This window comes from Anser brachyrhynchus (genome assembly GCF_964034855.1).
Source record: "Anser brachyrhynchus genome assembly, chromosome: 4".
NCBI lineage: Eukaryota > Metazoa > Chordata > Aves > Anseriformes > Anatidae > Anser > Anser brachyrhynchus.
Genome location: NC_137698.1, coordinates 43,867,356 through 43,892,202, shown reverse-complemented (window position 1 = coordinate 43,892,202; position 24,847 = coordinate 43,867,356). Strand labels below are relative to the sequence as shown.

The 24,847-nt window shown below is 38.8% G+C and overlaps 1 protein-coding gene across 2 annotated transcripts in view; it reads left to right on the top strand.

The window, feature by feature from the left end:
• The window catches only part of FAT4 (FAT atypical cadherin 4), a 142,951-nt gene extending 122,615 nt beyond the window's left edge, over positions 1-20,336 (top strand). The window contains exons 11-17 of one of the 2 annotated variants that reach the window (XM_080591933.1): positions 392-699; positions 4,029-4,114; positions 5,500-5,679; positions 6,562-6,686; positions 7,814-8,031; positions 12,491-12,752; positions 16,895-20,336. In XM_080591933.1, the coding sequence (XP_080448059.1) occupies positions 392-699; positions 4,029-4,114; positions 5,500-5,679; positions 6,562-6,686; positions 7,814-8,031; positions 12,491-12,752; positions 16,895-18,765 (3,050 nt within the window). In that variant the 3' untranslated portion in view covers positions 18,766-20,336. Of the gene's footprint in view, positions 1-391; positions 700-4,028; positions 4,115-5,499; positions 5,680-6,561; positions 6,687-7,813; positions 8,032-12,490; positions 12,753-16,894 lie in introns of those variants that run through there. The other variant, XM_080591934.1, reaches the window with a different exon arrangement.
• The last annotated feature ends 4,511 nt before the right edge of the window (positions 20,337-24,847 follow it).

Sequence of the window (24,847 nt, the reverse complement as noted above, 5' to 3'; positions counted from 1 at the left end):
GCGCAAGTTGAAAATTTGTTTCTGTATTTGGGTTAACAAATGCCTTATGATAATTAATAACTCTTTTTGATATAGTTATCAAACTTTTTTTCCCCTACTTTCTTAAGAAACCGTAGAGGCTCAGTGTAGTGAATCTTGTTTTTCAATACACTTAGTTGTCATTTGTAAGTTAATTATTAAGTTTAAACAAGTAAACTTCAACACCTACCTATGGGTAATAAGACTCTTCTGTTCAGGTAGCATATTTTTAATCATACATTAGAGGCTTTTTAAAGAGCCCGTGTATTATAATCCTGTCTAGAGCACATTAATACTTTGTTTCTGGGAGTATACTTAGAAGGAAAAAAAAAAAACAACTACCTGCTACCAGATTTTATTTTTTATTTTACAGGTGTTTTTGGGAATCATTGTGAGCTGAATAGTTATGGATTTGAAGAGCTGTCATATATGGAGTTTCCCAGTATGGATCCAAACAATAATTACATCTATATAAAGTTTTCCACTATAAAAAGTAATGCCTTAATGTTATATAACTATGATAACCAAACTGGAGAGCGGGCAGAATTTCTGGCTCTGGAAATAACAGAAGGAAGGATGAGATTCTCCTACAATCTTGGCAGCGGCACATACAAGCTTACCACAACTAAGAAGGTGTCTGATGGACAATTTCACACAGTTATTGCCCGGAGGGCTGGAATGGTAAGAAATGCTAAAATGGGTATTTAAGACAGGTTCAGCCAAGTCACTTTGGCTTCCACATGAACTCAGAGGAACATAAAATTAGTAACGTTGCATTTACTAGCAGAACCCCCAACTTTGGGGAAAAAATAAAAATCCCTCATTCCTGTCCTACTCCAACTGACTCAAATGCCTATAATGGTTTGTTTAGTATCATGATCATAAAAAATAATTAAAAAAACATGTGCAATGTCCTGCATTCTAAATGTGAAAAACGAGAACCAGGAATAATTAATGAAGTAAATTACTGCACATGAGGCTAATTAACTGATGCAGATTACGGGAATGATATTAGGGAAAGCTAATTAACTATAGTAACTACAAAACCCTTCAAAATTACCTTAACATTTGGTTAGTAGAAACAGGCGAACATAAAATTCCATCTCTGACCTCCTTAAGCTAGTTCAGAAATTTTGCAAATCTCATCAGACTAAAAACCTTTTTTTTTTTCTTTCTTTAAACCCTGTAAAATAATGCAAAGATTTTAAAGTTGTTACATTGTGAGAGTTTTTCTGAGAGAAAATAAGGGAGTTACTTCACTCCAGTCCTCCCAGAGGGAATGAATTTTGCCCAAAACTATACAGGGACAATCGATTGCCGTATGTCTGGTACCTTGACCCTTCGCCTGCCTTTGTATTTTTCCATTAAATATTTTCTATTCTTCTTTTCTCATTTTTTAATATTTCCAAAGCAGAACATAAACCAAATGCTCCTTGAGTTCAAGCCAAGCTTTTTGACTCCACAGTGTTTGAGTTAGAAATGAAACAAAATATATTTGCCATCCATAATCAGTAGCTCTTGCCCAACAGCTCCCTTTTCAAGCAGATATGGCCAACATATATGGAATCTCATATTCTTCCCATCTTTGAAATTAAAGTCACATAAGAATAATATATGGTTGGGGCTCATGTTTTGTTTTATATGTCAAGCCAGAATTATATATCCAAATAACATGAAAGATAATTGTGATGTTATGATGTTGTTTTAATGTACCTTAATATCAGATACTTAATAATTTGCCTCTCAGCTTCCAAATGGTTATACTCAAAGATGCACTTAAATCTTGAAAGGCACCAGATTCACATTTTAGCAACTACATTAATGTAGTATATCTATCAATATGATTGACATGGCTAAGCATAGAAGCCCACCTTAAAAATTGCAACAAATAAATGAAATACTCTTAAGAAAAAAAAATCAAACAGAAAAAATATTTTACTTGTGGATATGCCAGAGGGCTAGACTACAGAAGAGAGAACATGAAAAAGACTATTTAAAGAAAATTTCAGTTATGAATGTTTCAGACTGAAAGCAAGCTTTTAATACAACCTATACTTCTGTGTGAGTTTTAAGTTTCAACCATCCCATTAATGTCAGCTGTTTACAAACATTTGTACGCAAGTAGAATCACCTTTGTCTTAGATATTTCTGCTGCAGGAAAAATGTCTCCCAGGTGTCCAAAACAGTATAAAATAGCCCCCCCATCAGGGTTCCAGATCTGTCATTTCCTACAGCACAGTGGGATTTTATCGGAAACTGGTAAAATCATTAAGTTGTCAGTCCTGAGATATTGCAGAGTGACAGGATAGAAAGCCTCATAATGCAGCAAGGTAACCGTAGAGTAATGCTTAAGTAACAAGCAGGAACATTTGACTAACATTAGAAAATAAATTGTATGAACTCTGGTCCAAGTAAAATATATTCTCAAATATCTAGCTCTTCAGCTGGGGTTGCAGCTTGGCTTTCACAGTGCATAGCGATGTAAGTTAGGGAGATTACACTGATTGAGCTAAGAACAAAAAACTCATTTCGTTTTTTGTTGTTGAAGCTCTGAAGGAAAATATGTATGCGTATGATGGCATACAGACCAGTCAGTTTATTATTCTTCATATGAATTGTTTCATTTATACAGGGCAAATAATCTGCTTTGGAACTGCAGACTGACATTTCTCAGAAGCAGTTTGCTTATTACGTATGGAAAGAAATTCAAGATAAGCTTTCATTAAAAAAAGCAAATTGAACAATTTAGGCATACTGCAGAACATGATTTAGGGCTGAGAGCTATGAATGCATTTGGTCAATACAGTGTGTCAGCTTGCGGTATGTATTTGGAAATAGCATGGAGAATCTGTTGGGATTCCAGCAAGACATTGTTCGTGAACTTCACTGCAGGCAGGAGAAAAAGGCATTGCACAATAATGGCATACTGATAGCTATTGCCGTTTGCTCAGCTCCTGTAGAGTAACCTAAACCAAAATAGAAACCCAGGCATTTTAAAAAGTAATGTTTGATTTAAATTTGCCATAAAACTGTACCACACATCTAGTGGAAACGTGAGAAGCTGATATGTACAACTTGGAGATTATGTTTATTTTTTCTGAAAAAATCGATTTAGGGAATAACTAACCTTCAGGGTTTTTTTGCAGTGCATCTGTTATTAATAAATCACCATGAGGAAAATTCTTTGCTAAATAAGGAATAAAATAAAAACTCCTTTTTAAATTAACAGGCGTTACTTCATGATTTTAGTGAAAGCTTTGGTTAGGCTCTTAGTACAGAAATTACAATTAAAAGTGCTGTGATTGGCTTGAGTGTAAATGACTGGTAAAAAAAAAAAAAAAACGCCATTCTCTTGGGATTGACAGCTTTGAGACAATAATAAGTTAAAGAGGAAGACTGCTCTCAGTAGCAATGATGTCCAGCACTTTTTTGAATGTCAGCTTGGTCCCGCTCACCAAGCGCTATTTGCATGTTTCACTGTTATCAGTGAGGTCCAGTTGGGTAATTATTTTAACCAGTGATCCTAGTATTTGTACTCGCAGCTCTTGTAAGGCACATTTTCGTTAAGTTCAGGATCAATATGTATAGTATCATGGTCAAGGCCCTGATAGAATGCCCTTTGTGTTTGCAGGGAGCAGCTCTCTGTTAAGATCAGAAGTAGGGTGCTGTATGAGCCAAAATAACTGCAGCTTCAAGGAGTAAAACAAGCAAATGAGAAGAAATACAAAACTAAAATTTTGTGTTTAACTCTCTCTGTATGACCTAGTCACTTAACTCCTTCTCCACTAGTATCCACATCTTAGTATTCCCTGTGGTGATGCAGAATGGAGTTGGTCAGTGTTTCTGAAGCACCTTGTGATCGTGAGTGACATGGTAATATACAAGTGCTGTTGTGCTCAAGTGCTCATTCTAGCCAAGTTCTTGATATAATATATTTAATCATAAATATTGAATGTGATTGGGAACTACACCCTTACAATAAACAACATATTTGTGTGTGGCTTTTGCAGGCAGCATCACTGACAGTGGATTCCTGCTCTGAGGATCAGGAGCCAGGCTATTGCACTGTTAGCAATGTGGCTGTTTCCACTGACTGGTAACTAATTCTTCATTTTGTGGGGTTTAGTTCTGTAAAATGAAAAATCACACTCTAAAATCAGAAGTTTGGAATAATATACATGCCCTTAGCTTAGTCTCTGGGAAGGGATAGATGCCTAAGCTTCACACCTTCAGGAGGTGTGCAAAGGTCTGAAATGCCTCCCATCATTGTAGAAGCAATTTATATTTTCTATGCGTCCTGCTGGTTGCCAACTCAGCCACATTCCCGTGTGCATGGGATTTATTCATCACAAGGAGTTTAATCAAAAATTCTCAATTCTCTACTCCATCTCTGTCCCCAGGCTGTGGGCACACATAAAAAGCCCACATAAGAAGCTGTGGGTAGTCCAAGCTGTGATATAAATGGGGGTAAGACATTTTGCCTAATGGTATGAGATTTCACATAAGAATCCAGACAAAGTTAACAAATCAGAATATCAGGCATGTGTAATTACTGATAACTTGTAAATCTTAATTAGAGAGTAAAACATAAATTTATTCATTATAATGAAATTGCTTTTAAATATACATTACTGCTCTTAGATAGTTTGAAATTCTACAATATTTAGTGCTACAAATATTTAACAAAACCTACTCCACTTTTACTTTTGGAACCCTACCTACCTTGCCAGAACAGTCTTAGACTCAAAATGCTATTACTGTAGTAGCATGTATATTTCACTCTGGTGTTGTTCATTTTGGGTCTTCTTTTTTAAAAATATACCTATAATTTCTCATGAAGGTGTAAGAAATATCATTACCTGATTACTGTTTTCTTTAAAAATATATATATATATATTGCTTTGACAATTTTTTTTAGTACTTTCCAGATTTCTTTTTTTACAACTTTCATTTCTTAAACATCAGCCAGTACAGAAAGCAAACTTTTTTTTTTTGTTGTTATTTACCGTAACTAACTCAAAAGCTCCTTTTTCAGAAGCACTTCACTTCTTTAGATCCTCTTTACAGGTAGCAAAAACTTTAATCCCAACCATTGTTGCTAATTTCTTACAGTAGTCACAGTCATATTTCCTGACACAGGTGGCTTCCCCACTAGCAAAAGAGTTATATATTTGTAAAATAATGAATCCATCTTCCAGCTGTTTAAATATCATCTATAATTTAAACCATAATTGAGTGAAAATCATTATTCATTTTGTTTTCAAGCGCACTGCTTAGTAAAGTGAATAGAAATTTTGACATTCGATAACTGAGTGTGAGTTTAAATGTCATAGAGACATCTGTCTCCCCTTCTAAAGATAAAATGCAAATTTTGGAAGTGGGACTTTAGCCACGAACCTTAGCTAATAGTTACAGCTCCTTTGTTGTCATTGTTGTCTTATGTCTGGTATTGCCAAACTTTTATTTTTGCCTCTTTTGTAGGACTCTTGATGTACAACCAAATCGAGTTACCGTTGGTGGCATCAGGTCAGTTGAGCCCATCCTTCAAAGGAGAGGACAGGTGGAAAGCCATGATTTTGTGGGCTGTATAATGGAGTTTGCAGTCAACGGACGTCCCCTGGAGCCCAGCCAGGCTTTGGCAGCTCAAGGAATCTTAGATCAGTACGTCTGCTATATATGGTATCAAATAGACAGCATTTACGATATAGGAAGCCAGCATGAAAGTCAGGCCCTATTCCATTCAAACATCGTTAGATATTTCTTGTGAAAAAATGGCTGTAGAATTTATTATAAAATGTGAAAAATTTATGAAGAAACTGAATTTGGATGAAAAATTCACAAAAGATTATGGAAACTTCAAAAAAGCAACATAATTACATTTCTGTTGCTGATTATTATTAATGTTGCTTTGCAGGCTGAAATCGAGTATCCCTGTTATTGGATTTCTTTATAAATTCCACCTGGGTTTGACAGTACTCATATAGTTCACTGAACCTCTACTCCCTCTTATTTCTTTTTAATTCACAATGTCTGTTCTATCACTTTGCCTCTCAAGTATCACTGAATTTCCCTCATATCCTCTGAGTGGTCTTTCAGAAATGATCAACTATTTGATTCTATTGTTTTTCCGTCTCACTGTTCAAAGCCACAGTTGTAGCAATAATGTCAGTCTTATATCCAAATTCACTGGCTCACCCTTCCTCTTTTGACCCCCAAGTTTGCACTGTTCTTTGTGATATGAAGTCTCCGGAAGTCTGCAGTGTAAAAAGGCACCTAAAAGAGTTTATTCATCTCTTGCATAATGGAATATAGGAATTTTACTGTCTCTAAATTCCTTTCTCTTTCATAAGGCTGTTATAACTTGATGCTGAAAGTTGGGATCTGTTTAGAAACATCAGCTGTCCGAGGAGAAAAGCCTCTCAGTTTTTGCACCTCTGGGGGAAAGAAAGGGAATATCATTCAAACACATGACCCTTTCCAGCACACTTGCTCTGCTTGTTTGTATGCACGTACTTCAGTATCTTCTTCTCTGATTTGTTTCAGATGTCCCCGGTTAGAAGGTGCTTGTACAACTAGCCCCTGCCAACATGGTGGCACTTGCATTGATCACTGGTCATGGCAGCAGTGCCACTGCAAAGATGGACTGACGGGAAAGCACTGTGAAAAATGTATGGAGAGGGTTTCACTCTTTCTTTTTAATCTACACCTAACTATATGGTTGAACTGATTGCTGTTAAGAGTTTCTGTTCAGGGGCACAGGGTAATGAATTTTATGAAATCATGAAAACAAGTAACATGCCTGCCTCTTAAATAATTATGAAGGAAAATTCTACAATGAACTATTGTCCTTTCATGAGTTAAAAATAGCATCAAGTTGCATATATTATGTTTCCATGTCTGTACATGTCTGTATATCACATTTCAGGTAACTTGCACTCATTTAAAACTACTGCTTCCAATAGGGTGTAATCACTAACCAAAATAAAGCTATCCCGTAGGGAGGGATTTGTGTTTTGTGGGGAGGTAAGAGTGTAAGGGAGAAGTCTTCCCTTTGCATAAACACTATGTGCTTATGGCTTCTCTGAACTGTAGGCCTTTTTATCAAATGACTGTCAGATTATGTGCATGAAAGTATGGCAAATGTAAGTAAATGCAATGGGATTATTAACTTCAGTATGGATAGCTCTGTAAATCAGTACGGGATTGTCTAGGAGAGCAAAGTGATTTATTTCCGTATAGTTGTAATATAATGGCTGGGCTTTGTTTTCTTACATGTCCCATTATTGTTTAGCTGATTTATGTGCTTTTATTGTGCCAGTTTACAGAAGAATTTTACCATAATTTTAACAGCATTTGGTAGTCAATGCTCTGCCATTTTTTATTTGTTTTATGCCACCACAAATAGAAAGTCATTATCTCTGCCCTGAAGAGCTTAGAGTTCAATATATCATGAAACCCTGCTTGCAGTAATGGAAATAGTAACATCCCTGGGAAGGAATTACAGTTCCAAGAGCCAAATTTTTTTCCCTACTCCCTCACTTGTTCCCTAGTGAGTTTTAATTTACTATTGACTGATACCAGCAGTAAATTACTAGCACACTCCCACTCTCAAACACACATTCTGGTTCAAGCCAAAGAACAGAGGGGGTGAAATTGCCATTCACTCCTGCTCTCCCCACTGACCTGCTCTGAACTTGATCTCCTCCCTGAAGAAAATGGTTGTTATCAGGAAGATGATCACTGTACTATAGCTGCAATGAGCTGCATACTCAGTGTTTCCCTGTCCTTGTCCCAGATATTACTGCTGACACTGCCTTATCGCTGGAAGGCAAAGGACGACTTGACTACCACATGAGCCCAAACAAGAAACGTGAATACATGATGAGACACAGTGCTAGAGGTGCCAGCCCACGACCCCTGAATGTGGACCGCTTGGAAGTGAAATTCAGGACAAGAAGCGAGAATGGGATTTTAGTTCACATCCAGGAAAGCAGCAACTTCACTACCGTGAAGGTAAGATTACAGCTAATGCTGAGTTTGATTTGATTGGACTGCCTCATGCATAGTGATCAAAATCACATTTTTCCATTACTCTTGCTGTTTCCTTTCTAAAATACTAGGTCTTTAACTAAAGCTAGGCACTGCTCCAGTATCATTAATCTTCTCAACAATTCCCTTGCTATTTGCCAAGGTATCAGAAGATCTTGATGGCTTTGTATCTAATCAGTTTTGTCCAGACTCCAAATAGTGACTTTTAAGGCAGCAGGAATGCTACATATTGCCATATTTGTTATCATCATTAAGTTACACTCTACAGATCAAATCATTTAATTATTGGCCTTTTATCTTCTGATTTTTCAGACCTCAAACCCGGACCCTCCTTAAGCTAGCAAACAATTGCCAAAAAGTTTTCATGAATTCCTACTAATGTGGCTCATGCTTATCAAACTAGGAAGTAAGGGATAACTTGAATTCATGAGGTTACCCACAGAGCAATGTCAATATCAAATTATTTTGAGATACGTAGCTGAATTAATGCTTCAAATGCCACACAGTTTTCTTTCCCAAGAGTTTATTGCTGCAGAAGTTACCTTTCTCAAGAGAAAGAGATGGTTCAGTTCCTGGCTATGACTCAGTCCATTTACTCATAACTCTAAATGAGTACAGCAGTGATGTTGGCAAGCCCCTTTATTGGGTTGGTGTAAGCTCCAAGTTTCCTTGACTGCTGTAATGCTTTCCAAGTTTTTTTTCCCTGACTTTTAAAGAAACTCATGCAGAAATTCACACTTTCTAAGCTTCAGTCCCGTTGATATTGTCCACCTGCCCAAATCCTGTGCTGATCAGAGGTACAGAGTTTTTCCGTCACACCGTCTGCTTTTAAGAAGCAAGTCTCCCGTAGTTCATTGGCATATGCTTTTACCATGTCATTTGATAGGAAGTTTCTGCCACAGTCATATTGGCTGATAATATCTAATTATTTTGTGTTCTGGAGTTAAAAATAAAGAACACAAATACTACCTTTTTCTCTGTCGTAGACTTTGCCATGTCAGCTCTCAAGCTTTAATTAAAAACAAAACAAAACAAAAAACAAGAGAAAAAGAGAGTTGCCTTTCCTGGCTGAAAGCGCTATTGGTGTGTTTATGCAAACACTCTTATTATTGTTAATACTGGTGTAGTTATACAAGCAAGTGGAGAGTGTCAAGTCCTAGCTCCAGCTGCACAAAGGCAAAGAGCAGAGGTTCGCCTAGTAACAGATGCAGTCCTTTAAGGAAGGAGAGGTAACTTCAGTGTACCGCCTGTTGCCAAAAAGTTCCCAGATGATGCTAGTTAATAAAACAGAAGGTCTGTTTCACTGTAGTTAGTACAGTACAGCTCCTGCACCACTGCTCACACTCAGGGCTTCCCGTGGTGGTGGCTCAGGATGTCAGCGAAGCCAGCCCATACGTAGGTCTCCCTAGCATCTCAATATACTCCCAGTGCAGAAGATGAGTTTTAGGAACTTCTGTTTATAACTCTTTTGTCCAGCTTCAAAATAGACAGTTTCTTAACCTGATTTTGGGGTATTTTAATATGCTTGTTATCCAAAGTTTAAGCGTTCAGAGAATACCTGCATGTGGTTTTAATATAAAATTGAGCTAGAGAAAAGCTATACACTCTGTGACTACCTCCATGCCTTCACATTTTTCATCTGCAGTCAGCTGAGTTTGGTACAGCTGGGATTGGGATAAAATTAGAGAAATGGTAATAAATTAGACCCACTGAGATTGCAAGCAACTGATTCATTAAATGATGGATGTAACCTCCCTCTAAAAAAACCTCAACCTGGAGAAAAGGGGTCTTATTTATGATATAAAGAGCTCCTTAATCTAGGAAAAATGAAAAAAACTAGCAGATTAAATTAAGCAATAGTCAAATTCAGATGGAAAGTGCCCCTCAAAAAAGCACAAAAAGGAAAAAGGCAGGGGTTTCTTTATTAGTAAAGCTCTTTGTCACAGCATATTTTCTAACAAATAATGCATGCTACAACTAATTCAATTGGAAATAAGGGCAAAAATACAGCTGGTTAAAAGTGAAATTACCTGGCTGAAAATCGCATCTAAAATCAGATTGGATTCACATAATGTACCTCTAAGATCTATGAATTGTATGAATAGAGAATGTGGATTACACATTGCCTATATATGCTAACATATGCACATATTGAGTTGCAGAAATAAATCAGAACATAGCTCATTTCAACAATATCTTATCCAGTGGGCTATAAATCCGTAAAGGGTAGTGCTCAGATTTAAGACAAATAAGAAGCAATTTGCTCAGTAAAGGAGATTCAGAATATTAGTAAAGTTGAATCATTCTTATAGTTAGAAATACGTTCTCTTTAGTGGCTCTTCTTTTCATTATAGCCTACTTACCAGTTGCTCACCATTTATTTAAAACCTAGAAATGAGTGTTATTCAATATTGTCAGCATCAGCATTTGTTTCAAATTTAGAAATACTTTGTACTTCAAGGAACCAAGAAGAACATTCATTATTTTTTCCTTGTCAAAGAAGACATGGACCAGTCTTGTCTCTGGAAATTTTATTTTGTAAAAACCACTGCTATAATATTTATGAGCATTAGTCGCATGCAGTTTGAAAGAAACAGAAATAGCACTTTAAAGTCATAAATCAGTATGGAAATTATCAGTTGGTGGCAGGTAAATAGTAATACAATTCTTCTCTAATATGGAATTAGAAGATATTAGTCTGTGCTTCGTCCTTCCGTAAGCTTAGAGGATATTGTCTGATATGGTATTTTCCTTTTTGTTTATATAAAGACCAAAACACAAGACAGTACTTTTATGGAGTGAAAAAGACAAAATAAAACTAACAAGCCAATTAACTGTTGCAAACATAAATGTATGTATATATTCTTCCCAGTTAGTCTTTTTATAAATACTTATGATTATGGCAAATGGTATTTAAAATATAATGATCGTCTGTGTGACTGCATTTCCAAATACAGGGTTTTCTTTGGGCTGTGTGATAATTTAGATGTCTGCCACCTCTGTTTGCTAATACCAAAAAGCATCTTGTCTTTGAGAGGGAATTTTATCAGTGAGTTCCCAAATAGTCCATCTTCAAATAAACCAAATTATGGCAGGTATAAGCACAGTGCGTGCATATATTAACCATTGCTTTTCTTGATCCAAACGGAATACGTGCTAGATACATTTGGCCCGGACATGAGCGTGGTCTTACATCCATCTTAAAGCTGATCTGTATGAGCAAAGGTTGCATCACTAAAGAACTAAATCCAGAGCATTTAACAGTTTCTGGAAGCTGGAAGAGCATTCTTGTAGTTGGTGTGTCACCTCACAGTTCTTCCCAGGTGAACATTATTTTTCCTGGAACAAAGCGTGCAAGGCTTATAGAGCTTTCAACAAACCACTGTCTCTGACCTCTCCTGGACAATGCATGTGCACGTTCTGCACGCTCTTGTTGCAGATCACAGCGAGGAACACAGAAGGGCAAGGAGTTGTTTTATTTAACGCTTATGAGCAATGTGCAGAGTAACAGAGATGAGTATGGAAGAAAATCTGCAACAAATTTCAGAACCATCTTATGAACTTGCATAAAGCTTACAAGCTTGTACAGCCCTTAGGAGGTCAGCTGACATGCCCAACTCTTAGACGGTATTTGAGAAACTTGTGTCCTTTATCTTAAATCTCATTTTGGGATCGTTTAATACTGAGCTGATAAGAGGTTTAAAATCCTGCCACACAAGTGTGGAATTTATTGCAAAGAAAAAGCAAAAAAAAAAAAAAGAAAATCATGGATATAATAATGTGTTTTTTTTTCTAATAGCTCGCAAGTTTAAAATCAGTTTGCCTGAGAAAGCACCATTTGAAAATGCACACAAAATAATATACTTTACAACTCTTTAGAAATATTTTTAAAATACAAATATTTTTCTGCAAAATGCAAGTTAGCAGCAAACAGTTAGGAAATTGGAATCTTGCTCAAATCCTGATATACATATTGTGTCATAATGAAAACTAGATGCAAGCTTTTGGGACAAGGACAGCATCTGTTCATTCTGCAGAGCATTTTCTCCACTTGCATTGATGGAGAAGGAAGAGTTTGTCTTTTATTGGTTAAAATGTTCTGTCATGCGCACGCCCTACAGCTGGGTTCTCAATAGGTTCTCCTCTTACGAGAGTAGCTGAAGAATGAGTGGATGGCAATTCTAAGTTTTCTACAGATGCAGTAATGAAATTAATTGCAGCCAAATTTTTAGTGCTAAATAACTAATGCATTTTTAATATAAAACGGTTGTTTGGGGAAAAATACACCCAAGCTTCTTACTAGAACCAAAGCCATGTGTAACTGTACTGAGTAGGCATTACGTTGCTTATGTGTATATAGGAGCAGAAAGTAGTCTGTAACTATCTTTTAAAATGATGCATTTTGCTTTTTTTTTCTGACCAGATAAAAAGTGGGAAGGTGCATTACGTATCTGATGCTGGAATTGCTGGGAAAGTGGAGAGAAATATCCCAGAAGTGTACACTGCGGATGGCCAGTGGCATTCTGTACTCATTGAGAAGAATGGCTCTATCACTATCCTGTCGGTCGACAAGACTCATAGCCGAGACATTCTCCATACCACGCAAGATTTTGGTGGACTAAATGTTCTTACAATTTCTTTGGGAGGAATCCCACCAAGCCAACCTTTCAAGAGCACAGTTGCAGGTATTATTTTTTGAATTCTTTTTTAAATATACTGCACATGAGCACATATGAGCAGACAAAGGGTGTCTTGTTTGCTTAAAGGTTGCAGAAAGTACTGTAATTCTTTATCAGTAACTAATATACTTCCACACTTTGCCAGGAAAATTGCAATTTGAATGAGTAAGGATTGCAAATTTTTGTTCCTTTAATATACACTGCAGCCTTGTTATTTTGAAAAGACAGCATTCCATCTGCAGATCTTGTTGGAGGCAGGGTTAGGGTTTGCTTGCTTGTCTGCAAATGAGTTGTAATGATTTTGTTATGTTAATGGAGAAGAAAGGACCTATTCTCTACCTGGGTCAGAATCTGGAAAATCAAGGCAAACCTACTGAGGCAAAAATTCTAAATGAGAACTTTGTCTCTGTAGGGGTTTGGTAAATACTGCAGGATTTAGCCTGTTATTAATATGATTAAAATATTTTCTGAAACTCCAACTTCCTCCTCCTTTATCCTGCTGTCAGATGAAGAATAGGATTTATTTCTGAGCAACAGAAACCAAGGACAATAAAGAACCACCCTCTGACCAGCATCTAGCTGTAAAATCAGTAAATCAGTCTCCCTTAAGAGTTAAAACAACTGTCTTAGACCCTGGCAAAAGATGTAGATAACATATATTTGATATTATTCCCCCAGTAATAAGTAAAGATGGAAGTGATTTTAGCTGGAAACTGTGAGATATTCCAGACAATGCAGGCATAGGTTTCACAAAGTTTTTTATATTAAAAGATTGTCCTGACTATAAGAAATGCGACCAGATAAAATATCTTTGAAAGCTGCAAATTCACACGTCACATTTGTGTATTGTGAGCTGGTTTGAAATGTGGTATGAAATCATATGAATGCTATGCTTACCTTTACCCTTTTTACATGTATGTTTTATGAGCAGTGTATGCATGGAAAAGCCAAAGAGGCTTTTAAGAAAGCTGGAACAAAGAAAATTGAGGACACTAAGTTCTCACTGTCTAATGCAGCAGCAGACAAGTTATGATTGTCTGCCTTCCACTATGATAGTATAATCCAAAATCTCATATTCATATGATGTTTTTTTTAATACTGGATTACAATGTGTACGACATACCAAGGATTTACAAGGGGGAGACATAAAACTCTGCATGAACTCAGATGGTCAAAAATATCTGAAGCACTGTTAAAGGCAGACAAAAACATACATGGGTGATGATTCCCGGGCTGTGAAGCTGGGATATCCAATGTTTTCAAACCTGGGTAGACCTGACAAAATCCCAGTTGCTGTGTGTCACGTCACTGCTGAAAGGGACCACCAAGCATGAGGCAAGCTAATCCTCCATTTTGCTTGGTCTTCAAAGTGAACTTAAATCCTCAATTTCCTCTTTATTTGGGAATGTGAAAACAGGAGAAAATGAAAATATAAGTAATGCTGAAAGAAAATACAGCTCTTTCAAAATGGAAATAATACAGAAATAACATGCTTGCTTACAAAAAAGTCCTTGGACTTTCATGTCCCTTTACACTATATGACTTGCATCTCTGAGCAAAACTTATTTTACGTTGATACCCACTCATATTTCATTTCTGACATAAGAAAGCGTTCAAATTTTAAAACAACATCCTTTGAAGCTTATAAATCTATAACAGCACCTCATACAACTCGAGTATATTTGCTTTTTCAAGACAGTCAATATTCATAACTTTTAACTCTGCATTAGCTATTTTTATGGAGATTTCCACAACTATTCATGAACTTACTATTCATAGTGGCTATTCTCTCATTCACAAAGTACATTTGCAGAAATTAAACTTCATCTGACACTAATGATGCATGGAATATTTGCTCCTTTTTATTGTTTCACTCAAATGCAGTGCTTCAGAACTGAGTAGCGGCACTTTCCTGCTCCTTGTAGATTATTTCTGAAGCATAATAGCTGATAAATTTGGTCTTAAATATTACTTTTCTGTAAACCTGGCACTGTGAATAGTATCCCAAGGACCATCCCTCAGCAGTTAAGGAGAAAGAAACGTGTTTCTTACAGCAATCGCACATGTTATACCTGGGAGTATAATTTGCAGTCAAATCTGTGCATACCATTTTGTCACAGCTCTGAGCAGAGGTCAGTGTTAGGTTGTACTGTTCTAAAACCCTTGCAGAAAGGATTAACTCTTAGGAACACAGAGAATTATTAGGCTGGCAAAAGACTTCACACACAACTGCACAAAGGCCAGGGATAATCCATCTCTGTGGGCTATTGCGGCGCTGAAACTCTGCGTCACCTCTGGCAGGGTAGCACTACAACTAAGCTATGGGAAGTTTGGGAAAAGCTCCCTTTTGATTCAGAGGCATACAAGTATTGCCATGAGCAGCGCCCTTCCTTAGCACTGTAAGACAGGAGGCTTAGCTGAAACACAACAGGCAACTTCAGCTCTGAAAGGGTAAATTGGAAAGAACACAAGGGAAATCATAGCTAATGTTTTTTGTTAGCACAGCCAAGCCAGCTGTGAACAGGTTTCTCTACATGTGGATGATAAGAAGTTATAGAAATATGGGAAAATTAGAAAAGGAAAACATTCACATATATTGAATGAAGTCATTAGAGGAAATATTTGTTCAAATTCATTTGAAATATATTAAATACTATTAGAATAGATATTTCCCTATAGTAACCATTTGAATTCTTGGCTTATTTGCTGAAGTAAGTGGAGCCATTCATTTAGCTCGAATGAAATGGGTCTATGAATTGAAAATTAATTGAGTTACTTTAATGATATATTTTTAGAAAATATAGCGTTTCTGCAAAATCCAAAGATCTTATTGCTTAGTATTTTGGCAAAATGGTTACTTAATGTTTTAGCAAGATAATTTTGCTCTAAGGGGAAACTACTTTGTAATAAAGATCTGAGAATGTTCTTCAGACTTCCTTTGATGAGCCTATCTGTAAGAAAGGCAAGCTGCAGGCACCAAAGTAGCTATTTGCATTGCAAAGCTCAAATCTAATCTGCTCAGCAAGTGACAAAGTTGAGTTTATGCATGGGCAACTTGTTTTTACCCAAAACACATTTTTTCATTTAATTTCTTATTATGTTTTTCCTTCATTTGAACTATACTGCCAGTTTCCAAACTTGAGGTACATATTTACTAATCAGGCAGTAGTTCCTTCTCCTGTGCAGCTTAACTAATTTTTAAAAGCCAGAGCAACATTTTGAATTGTATGTAGGTTTCTGCTAACATTTGCCTGTTCTTTCAAAGCAGTGGAATTGCAAAACGTTTTGCAGGGCTTCTAGAAAACGTGATTTGTTTATTTCAGTTTCTTAACTGCAGATTCGAATACATTTTGTTTATTCACATAAGAATACTTCTGTTGCTTTGAAATCTTAGTATTGAAGTTAAAAGCCTTGACCTCTTTGAATTCTGATTTGGCAGACTTACAATAAGTAAAAGTGTTTTTTGTAAGGTATAAAAGTTACATCAGAAGCTCCGGGTATGAGCAGCCTTTACTTAACCTTCTCTTGCTTAGAAGCAGATTTCAGCTCCTGTCTAATATGTACCCCCCAAAACTGTCAAAAGTTTATGAACAAAATAACCATTACAACTAAGAGGAAACGTTTAAAGAAAGCAAGAAAACATTTCGTACACCATACTCTAAATGATTCAACACAGATTGTTAGATAGTGAAACATCTGAACAATCCGTCCTTCAGGTGAAACAAGTGGAGTTACTCAAAATTACACCAATGTCATTAATATCACAGATATTTCTACATTAATTACAATGGAAGGTAAAAATGTGGGGAAGCAACCATAAGCTTAGTACACCCAAGATGTGTTTGTGAAAATAAGGAGACTTTATGTAGTAACTAACAGCACAATTTGCACCACATTCTGTTTAATACAGCATCACAAAAGAAGGCTGCCATCTCCATTGTGGCCTTGAGTTTTGCAATTTGTTGCTTGTGTGTTTGTTTTACCTTTCATTCCAAGGGGGTAAAATACATACTGCAGAGCTTCTAATCTGCTGATCAATAGCAGGCTTTCCCTTTAGCATGGCATCAATGCTCAGAGTTTCTTCTGCATCTTCTGACAGTGCATGCTCAGTCTCCAGATCCCAAAGTGACTACTGCTTTCTTTCCTAGGCTTCGATGGCTGCATTTCCTACATCAAGTATGGCGAGGAGAGCCTCCCCTTCGCTGGCAAGCACAGCCTCGCCACCCTCTCCAAAACAGACCCCTCGGTTAAGATCGGCTGCCGCGGCCCCAACGTCTGTGCCAGCAGTCCCTGCTGGGGCGAGCTGATGTGCATCAACCAGTGGTACGCCTACCAGTGCGTCCCACCGGGTGCCTGCACCTCCAACCCTTGCCAAAATGGAGGCAGCTGCGAGCCTGGGCCGCACGCTGGCTTCACCTGCAGCTGCCCCGAGGCGTATGCAGGGCAGAGGTGTGAGACGGTGGTAGCGTGCCTGGGGGTCTCCTGCAGCCCTGGCCATGTCTGCAGAGCGGGGCTCAGTGGTGGCCACGTGTGCCTGCCATCCCCTCACCCTGCTGAGCTGTCCCTGCCGCTCTGGGCTGTGCCCGCCATCGTGGGCAGCTGTGCGACGGTGCTGGCACTGCTGGTCCTCAGCCTCATCCTCTGCAACCAGTGCCGAGGGAAGAAGTCAAAAGCCCCGAAGGAGGAGAAGAAAACAAAGGAGAAGAAGAAAAAAGGGAGCGAGAACGTGGCGTTTGATGACCCTGACAACATCCCACCCTACGGCGATGACATGACGGTCAGGAAGCAGCCCGAAGGGAACCCAAAACCCGATATCATTGAAAGGGAAAACCCCTATCTCATCTACGATGAGACCGACATCCCTCACGCCACAGAGACCATCCCCAGCGCCCCTCTGGCCTCCCCCGAGCCCGAAATAGAGCACTACGACATCGACAATGCCAGCAGCATTGCCCCCTCGGACGCGGACATCATCCAGCACTACAAGCAGTTTCGGAGCCACACGCCCAAGTTCTCCATCCAGAGGCACAGCCCGCTGGGCTTCGCCCGGCAGTCCCCCATGCCCCTGGGAGCCAGCAGCCTGACATACCAGCCGTCCTATGGGCAGGGCTTGAGGACGACACCTTTAAGCCACTCAGCCTGCCCTACTCCCAACCCCCTGTCTCGGCACAGCCCCGCACCCTTCTCCAAGTCATCGACTTTCTACAGGCACAGCCCAGCCAGGGAGCTGCACCTCGCCATAAGGGAAGGGAGCCCGCTGGAGATGCACAACGACGTCTGCCAGCCCGGCATTTTCAACTACGCCACTCGGCTGGGGAGAAGAAGTAAGAGTCCACAGACCATGGCGAGCCACGGCTCCCGACCGGGCAGCCGCCTGAAGCAGCCCATCGGGCAGATCCCTCTGGAGTCTGCTCCTCCAGTGGGGCTGTCCATCGAAGAGGTGGAGAGACTGAACACCCCTCGTCCCAGAAACCCCAGCATCTGCAGTGCCGACCACGGCCGGTCCTCTTCTGAGGAGGACTGCAGAAGGCCCCTGTCCCGGACGAGGAACCCGGCAGACGGCATTCCCGCACCTGAATCCTCCTCCGACAGTGACTCCCACGAGTCCTTCACGTGCTCCGAGATGGAGTACGACAGGGATAAGCCCATAGCCTACACCTCCAGGATGCCCAAATTATCCCAGGTCAACGAGTCCGACGCGGATGATGAGGACAACTATGGTGCAAGGCTGAAGCCCCGGCGGTACCCCGGCCGCCGAGGGGAGGGAGGGCCTGTGGGGGCACAGGCGGCCGGCGCCGGGGAGAGCTCCTTGCCCGTGAAGCTGGGGCAGCAGGCGGGAAGCTTCAACTGGGACAACCTCTTGAACTGGGGCCCGGGCTTCGGGCATTATGTGGATGTTTTCAAGGATTTGGCATCACTTCCTGAAAAAACAGCAGCAGCAGCAGCAGCGAGTGAAGACAGCAAAGGTGGTACAACGAAGGCTGTTTCCAAGGAGGGGGAAGCAGAACAGTACGTATAGGCTTTGTCTCCGGGTATTGCCACAGGGCAAGGCCATGGAACAATCAGACCATTGTATGGTTGTAGGAAAGGAAAGGTCAGCATTCGCACCCCAGGCCAGTTTGGTTGGAGGAGACTTTGAAAATAATAACCATTATGCTGCTGAAAGAGACTTAAAACATTTTTAATTTAATTATGCTTGGATGAATTTATTTCTCCTGCATGCATATTTGGAAACAAGATATTTGGCATGCAGCTTTTTAAAAGGGTTTCCTATTTACCGTTGTTTGGTTTGTGATTCTTAAATTAATAATGCTTTGTTCTGAAAATGAACTAAATTTTTTTTTGAATTGTGAAGGATGTGCATATTGTCTCCAGCTACTAATGTGTTTTACAATGCAAAAGTATTGAGGATTTAATTTTCCTTAAGAAGTGCATGGAAGAAGGATGATGAATGAAGGAATTACAGTAGCAAGGTGTCTCAGAAAACGTAGTTACCGTATCCTGCAGTTGCTCACATGTAAAGATTATGGAAGAAATCAGCTTGAGTAATTGCTGGCAACAGTGCTGTAAGTCTTATTCCATACAAGAGGTGCTAGAAGCAGCTCAAGCTGGTCAGCACTTTAGGAGATATTGTTCTTTTCAGCTTGTTAATTTGTTTGTTTGGGGGCTTTTCTGTCTTCTTTTGGGGATTTTGTTTTTTATTTTTTTTAATTGACAAAGTTGTGTGAGAGCTTCTGAATCTCTGTAAAATATTTGGGGATGCTCAACCCTGTTCCTTGCCTGCCCCCCCTCAGTGCTTCCAGTGGGAGGGCAGTGCTCAGCATATGTCAGCACAGCACAGCCAGGTTGCCTGGCTCACAGCATCATGATCAAGGGGAACGAGGAAAGAAACTCCATTTCCACATCTCTTGGCCTCTCATTGTAGCTGTGCAGCTGCTGCAGCCTGTGCTTCTCCCCAGATCCCATTGTCCCATCCGTACTCTGGAAAGGTAGTAGTAACACTCACCTACTTCACAGGGGTGTTGTGAGGACTAATTAGTTAACTCATCTGAAGTGCTTAGACATTATAAAGCACTATAATAAGTATTATCATAATTATTATTAAAGCACTGCCTAGCCTTTGTGACCTTTGGAGTGGCATTTTCTGCATTATATGATTTTCTATGATGAAAACTTTGAAGAATTATTTATTGTATAGAAAATTACTGCACTCTAGCATTTTGGAGCGGATATGAGGGAAAACTACTTGTAGACTCATTAATGTAGCTTACTGTTTGACCCAAATTCCCTAAGGTTTTAGGATAAGTAGTACTTCACAAAGTCCTTACATCTTCATGCAGATCTGATGAACCTATTGTACTGTGTAAAAACTTCAAATTTTTTTTTTTTTTACCTAAGCTGTGTTTTTTATATCGATATTTTCCTATGCTGAATAGTTTTCTTACTTTCAGGGAAGGTAAGAAAAATACCTTTTTTACATTTGTTACTTATGTAACATCCATATTTTTCACATTTTGATAAAATTGTAACATACTGTATGCTTTCTACTTGTAAATGCCAATAATAGAATTAAAATATTTATTTAAAATCTTTAGTGTGTGTTATTAGAAACCTTTCATGTGTCTATTTCTCATTCCTTGATCTTCACTTTTATTAACTTTTTTTACAGAAACTGGACTTTAAGAAGCAAGTTGGTGGTGTAAAATATACGTTCAGTGTTCAGTCACAGTGAAGGCAGCACAAGGATCACTGTGGAAATTAAATTAGTCCCTCTGCAGAGGGGCAGCACCAGCCCAGCATGCTTCTTAAGGTACTGCCAAGTATCATAGGGTTCTTCCTCACAAAGGGACAAATTTTGCCAAGGGTGAGAGAAGCATTCAGTGTATCTGTCTTTTACATCATGAATGACCTTGATTGGTTCAAAAAGTAGCAGGTTTCACCTTTCTCAGGGAGATGGAGAAGAGTTAGTATTGCAGCATTGTGACATTGTCAAAATGTACAAAGTCTGCTTTCAGAGCTCTAATAACATAACAAAACTGCCTTTCAGTCTGTACAGGATTATTAATAGGAACCAGTTTTGTATTTGTTAATCAAGACTTTTATCTCTATTCAAACCTGAATCTTTCCAGTGGATAGTTATGAGTGTGAGAACAAGGCTCTTCTGTCACAAAGCAGCAGTTGGACGATAAATAACTGCATTCCTGTATATTTATAAAAAAGTAAATCAAACTTAGGCAACTTGTTGGAGAATGCAAACAGTGAGAAAGTTAAGACTACAATACAAGCAAGAGGTGAGTTCTGAAGTTACCATTTTTATTGATGGTATTTTGTTAAAAGAATTTAGAAGAACAGTAATAAGTTTTCTTATCTGTTACTTGTTTGTTTTAGAGTTTTTTGGTCAGGTTGTCTTGGAACCAGCAAAGAGGAATTGGTACTCTCTTTAGGTAAAAATGCTACCAACTATGTCTTGCCCCACGACAGTGAAAAGATAATGGGGCAAAGTAGCACACATTTGTATATAAGTAGTTTCTTCTGAAATAACTGAGATCCACAAATGATTTCTGAGTTTGAGAAGCTGCTGTAATTAAACATCTGTTAAAAAGCTGTATGTTTAGTTCAAATATTATCCTTTAATACAAACTATACCACATCCAAGCATTGACTTTAGTAACACATGAAAACTTTAACAAATGAAATCTTTTAAATATAACACCAAACATATTGAGAGCTACATTATGCCACTTAAACATTCTGAGATGATCAAAAAATTTTATTAAGGGAAAATAATGCACAAAATTTGTCATACCTTTAATACAGTTTTCAGTTTATTGAGTTGCAGTGCATTCTAAATGTTAACAGAGAAAATTATAGGTTTTGCTGATTTCCTTGTTTCTCTGCTTCTGAAAAGCACAGAGATGTTTTTGATACTTAAATATATCCATTTCTGTCTCGATTCCTTCATTAAAAGAACGAGAAAAAGGCTCCAAGTAAATCATGTGAAACAGTCATTCAAAACTATTCAAGTTGTGAGGAGCAAGCTGCATAATTCCCCTTCTTTATCATCCGAACTGCATGGTCCTCTTGCAAAGTCTGGGACGTTATAAATCACATATCAGGAAAGGAAAACAGTCTGCACTGCTCACTTCAGTGCCCAGGAGCTTTCCAATATATCTTATGTCAGCAATGTGACTTTAATTGACTAGTCTTTCTGCAGTCAAGCAAGATTCTACTGTGGTTAAAGTTGTACTGTTACTTGACTGTTTGCAGGACATGGTTGATGGTTTCTGCCATCAGCTGCATAGGACAAGATCGATTAATGGATGTTGTACATACATTACTCCAGGTATAACATCTACACATTTGCAAGATCAAAAAATTCTTATTAAAGCACACTTTAAAAAATATTTTAAATTTAAAATGCTGAAGTAATTTACACATTAAAAAAAAAAAAGATTCTACAATGAGTACTGAAATATTTTTGAATATTTGAAAAATAGAATGGCTGCACTGTAAAATTAGTGTATAATATAACTCTTACAGGTAAAGACTCCTTATACCTCCCTGTTTCTTATTTTAATCACTCTTCTAATGACTGAGTTAAATGTCAAGGAGATCATTCCTGTACTCTCTTCAGCCCTGTGTCTTTTTGAATAAAGTCCTTTCCATGTCTCCCTATAAAGCTCTGAGCTTGTGTCCAGTTTCAGTGATGGAGCATGCCATGCAGCCAGCCTTTTGGGAAGCCAGGGCAGGACAGGGTACCCCTGTTGCACAGAACTGTGAGCCCCCCCCCCCCCCCGTGCATAGGTGACTAGGACTGGCTCCCATCACTACTCTGCATGAACTGACATGGGCTCAGGCATAGAGATTTGCTCTATTTTCTGCCTATAACCTCAGGGAGAAGTAGGATTAATGTCTCTGTTCCCACCGCCTATTGCCTGGCCACTAGGAGCTTACAAAGACAAACTCTGGTTTCTTTCCTGTGGGATGAGGAAGGGAGCTGTGCCACTGTCCAGCTTCTTCTAGAGGGCTAGAGTTAATCTGTCATTGTCATCTCATCTCAGATGAGGATGTTTTCTCATAGTGATTAATCAGATAAAGATAGATGGGAGTATGCCAGATTTACTCGGCATTCACTTGTATAGCTACAAAAGTGAAAACACAACAGTCTTGAATAACTGTAATTTCTGGTTGGCTCCTAAATTATTAAAAGATGTGAAATCTAGATTTGTCTGATTCAAAACCTTCAAATATTTTTCATCAGTTATACAACTTGAAACATACACGAAAAAAAAACACAACAGGCAAAATACATTAACAAGTAACATAAAGTCCCACATCCTTATAGTGAAAACATCCCATGTCAACAAGCTGACTATGAATATGACTGCAGACTTCAGCCAACAACTCAAAAAGTATTGGTTAGCAGTGTGAAATCCAGCTGGGGATGTATTATTCCAGCCTGGAAATAAGAAGGCTTGGGGTAGGGAGGAGTTGGAGATCTCACAGATGCCTTCAACAAAGGAAGATGGATCCAGACGCTCCTCAGAGGTGTACAGCAAAAGGACTAGAGCCACAAATGGCAGAAAGGTAAATTCCTGTTGAATGATAATGAAAACTATTCTGGCACTGGAAGTAGTTAGGTGCTGCAAGAGGTTGCCCAGTGGTGTTGTGGCATTCCTGTCACTGGACGTACTCAAAACTTGTTTGGACAACATGCTGATGAACCTCATCCAACATCAAGGCTAGCCCTGTTTTGGACCGTGTGACCTCTAGAAGTTTCTTCCAGCCTATGCCATCCTGTGATTCCAGGTAAGTCCAGCACCCTCCAGTTCCCCTTCTGGTTGTTATAGAAAGAAACAGGAGAGACATGCTGTGCTGGGGCACCAGCCCTTCCTTAGCACCGAAGCATTTGAAGATCTGTCCATCAGAGGCACCAATGAGGAATACAAAGGGCACCTTAAGATGATCCCAGCTCTAATGCTCTTCCTCAGATAGGGGGAACAGTATTGGCCTCACTGTCCCAAATCTGCAGTTTCTCTTCTACATTAGGAAAGTAGTGGGCAGACGGCCTTGGATTCTCATTCCTGCCTCTGCTACAAAACCAACAATGATTAGCCAGTTTGATTACTGGCTGTTTTAAGTTAGCCTAGTTTCACTACAGAAATTTACTATATTTCATGTTTCTTCCGTGTAACATTGACCATATTTAATTTTTGCCAGCCAGCTCCTATAGGAGCTGAAATACCCCTGAGACAACAGGATGTATGGTGTGCTTTTACTGTACATACTGATAATCTCCTGTGCCACTTTGGAAGTAATGTCTTTTTTTTTTTTTTTTTTTTTACTGTAGATTATGTTTCTTAAGCATAAAATTCAAATGATATTAGCCTTTGTAGTGTTTTAAAATGTTGCCATGTAAAAGCCATTTTCTTAACTGAAATCCATAAAAGGCTCCTAATTAATCTTTTATGTTAAAATTTGGGAGGGAGAATGAGGAAAAAAAGAGGAATCAGAAAAAAAAAAGTTGCCATATTTTTAGTAGAACTGAGGGAAGAAGTAAGTGAACGGGTTGGTCTCTCTCTGCTTTCTCCTGTAAGTGTTCCCCCTTTTATCATTTTCCTTTTCCATGTCTATATACATATTCAACAATCTTCCCTCTCTTCCCTCTGTTCTTTAAGGTCAGTGCGTTGCTCATCCCAGCATCCTCACTTTGGTTTCCTGTAAGTAGCACTTAATGAGGGTGACTGCCAGCATGTGTTCAGGTTGCCAGTGATCATCACAACCTTTTTCTATTTTTTTCCAAATATTTGGATATTTGCACTCAATTTGCCTTTCCTATACTTTGTATGAACCTCACCTTTCACTAAGTCAAGCTTTACACAGTCTTTTCCCAGCAAACCATTCCAGATGGATTCTTAGTCAGTTTTACAGTCTTCTCTTTTTCCAAGTGACTTCCACGTTTCAGCATCCTGCTGTATGGGGATGGTCAGCAGAGGATAGAGTGTTTCTGCATTGGAGTTTGTGTAATAAAGTACCTTTATCTCTGTAAAAGCCCTTCACAAAGGAAATCTGCTACAGAACCACTCTCCAATTTTATGGCC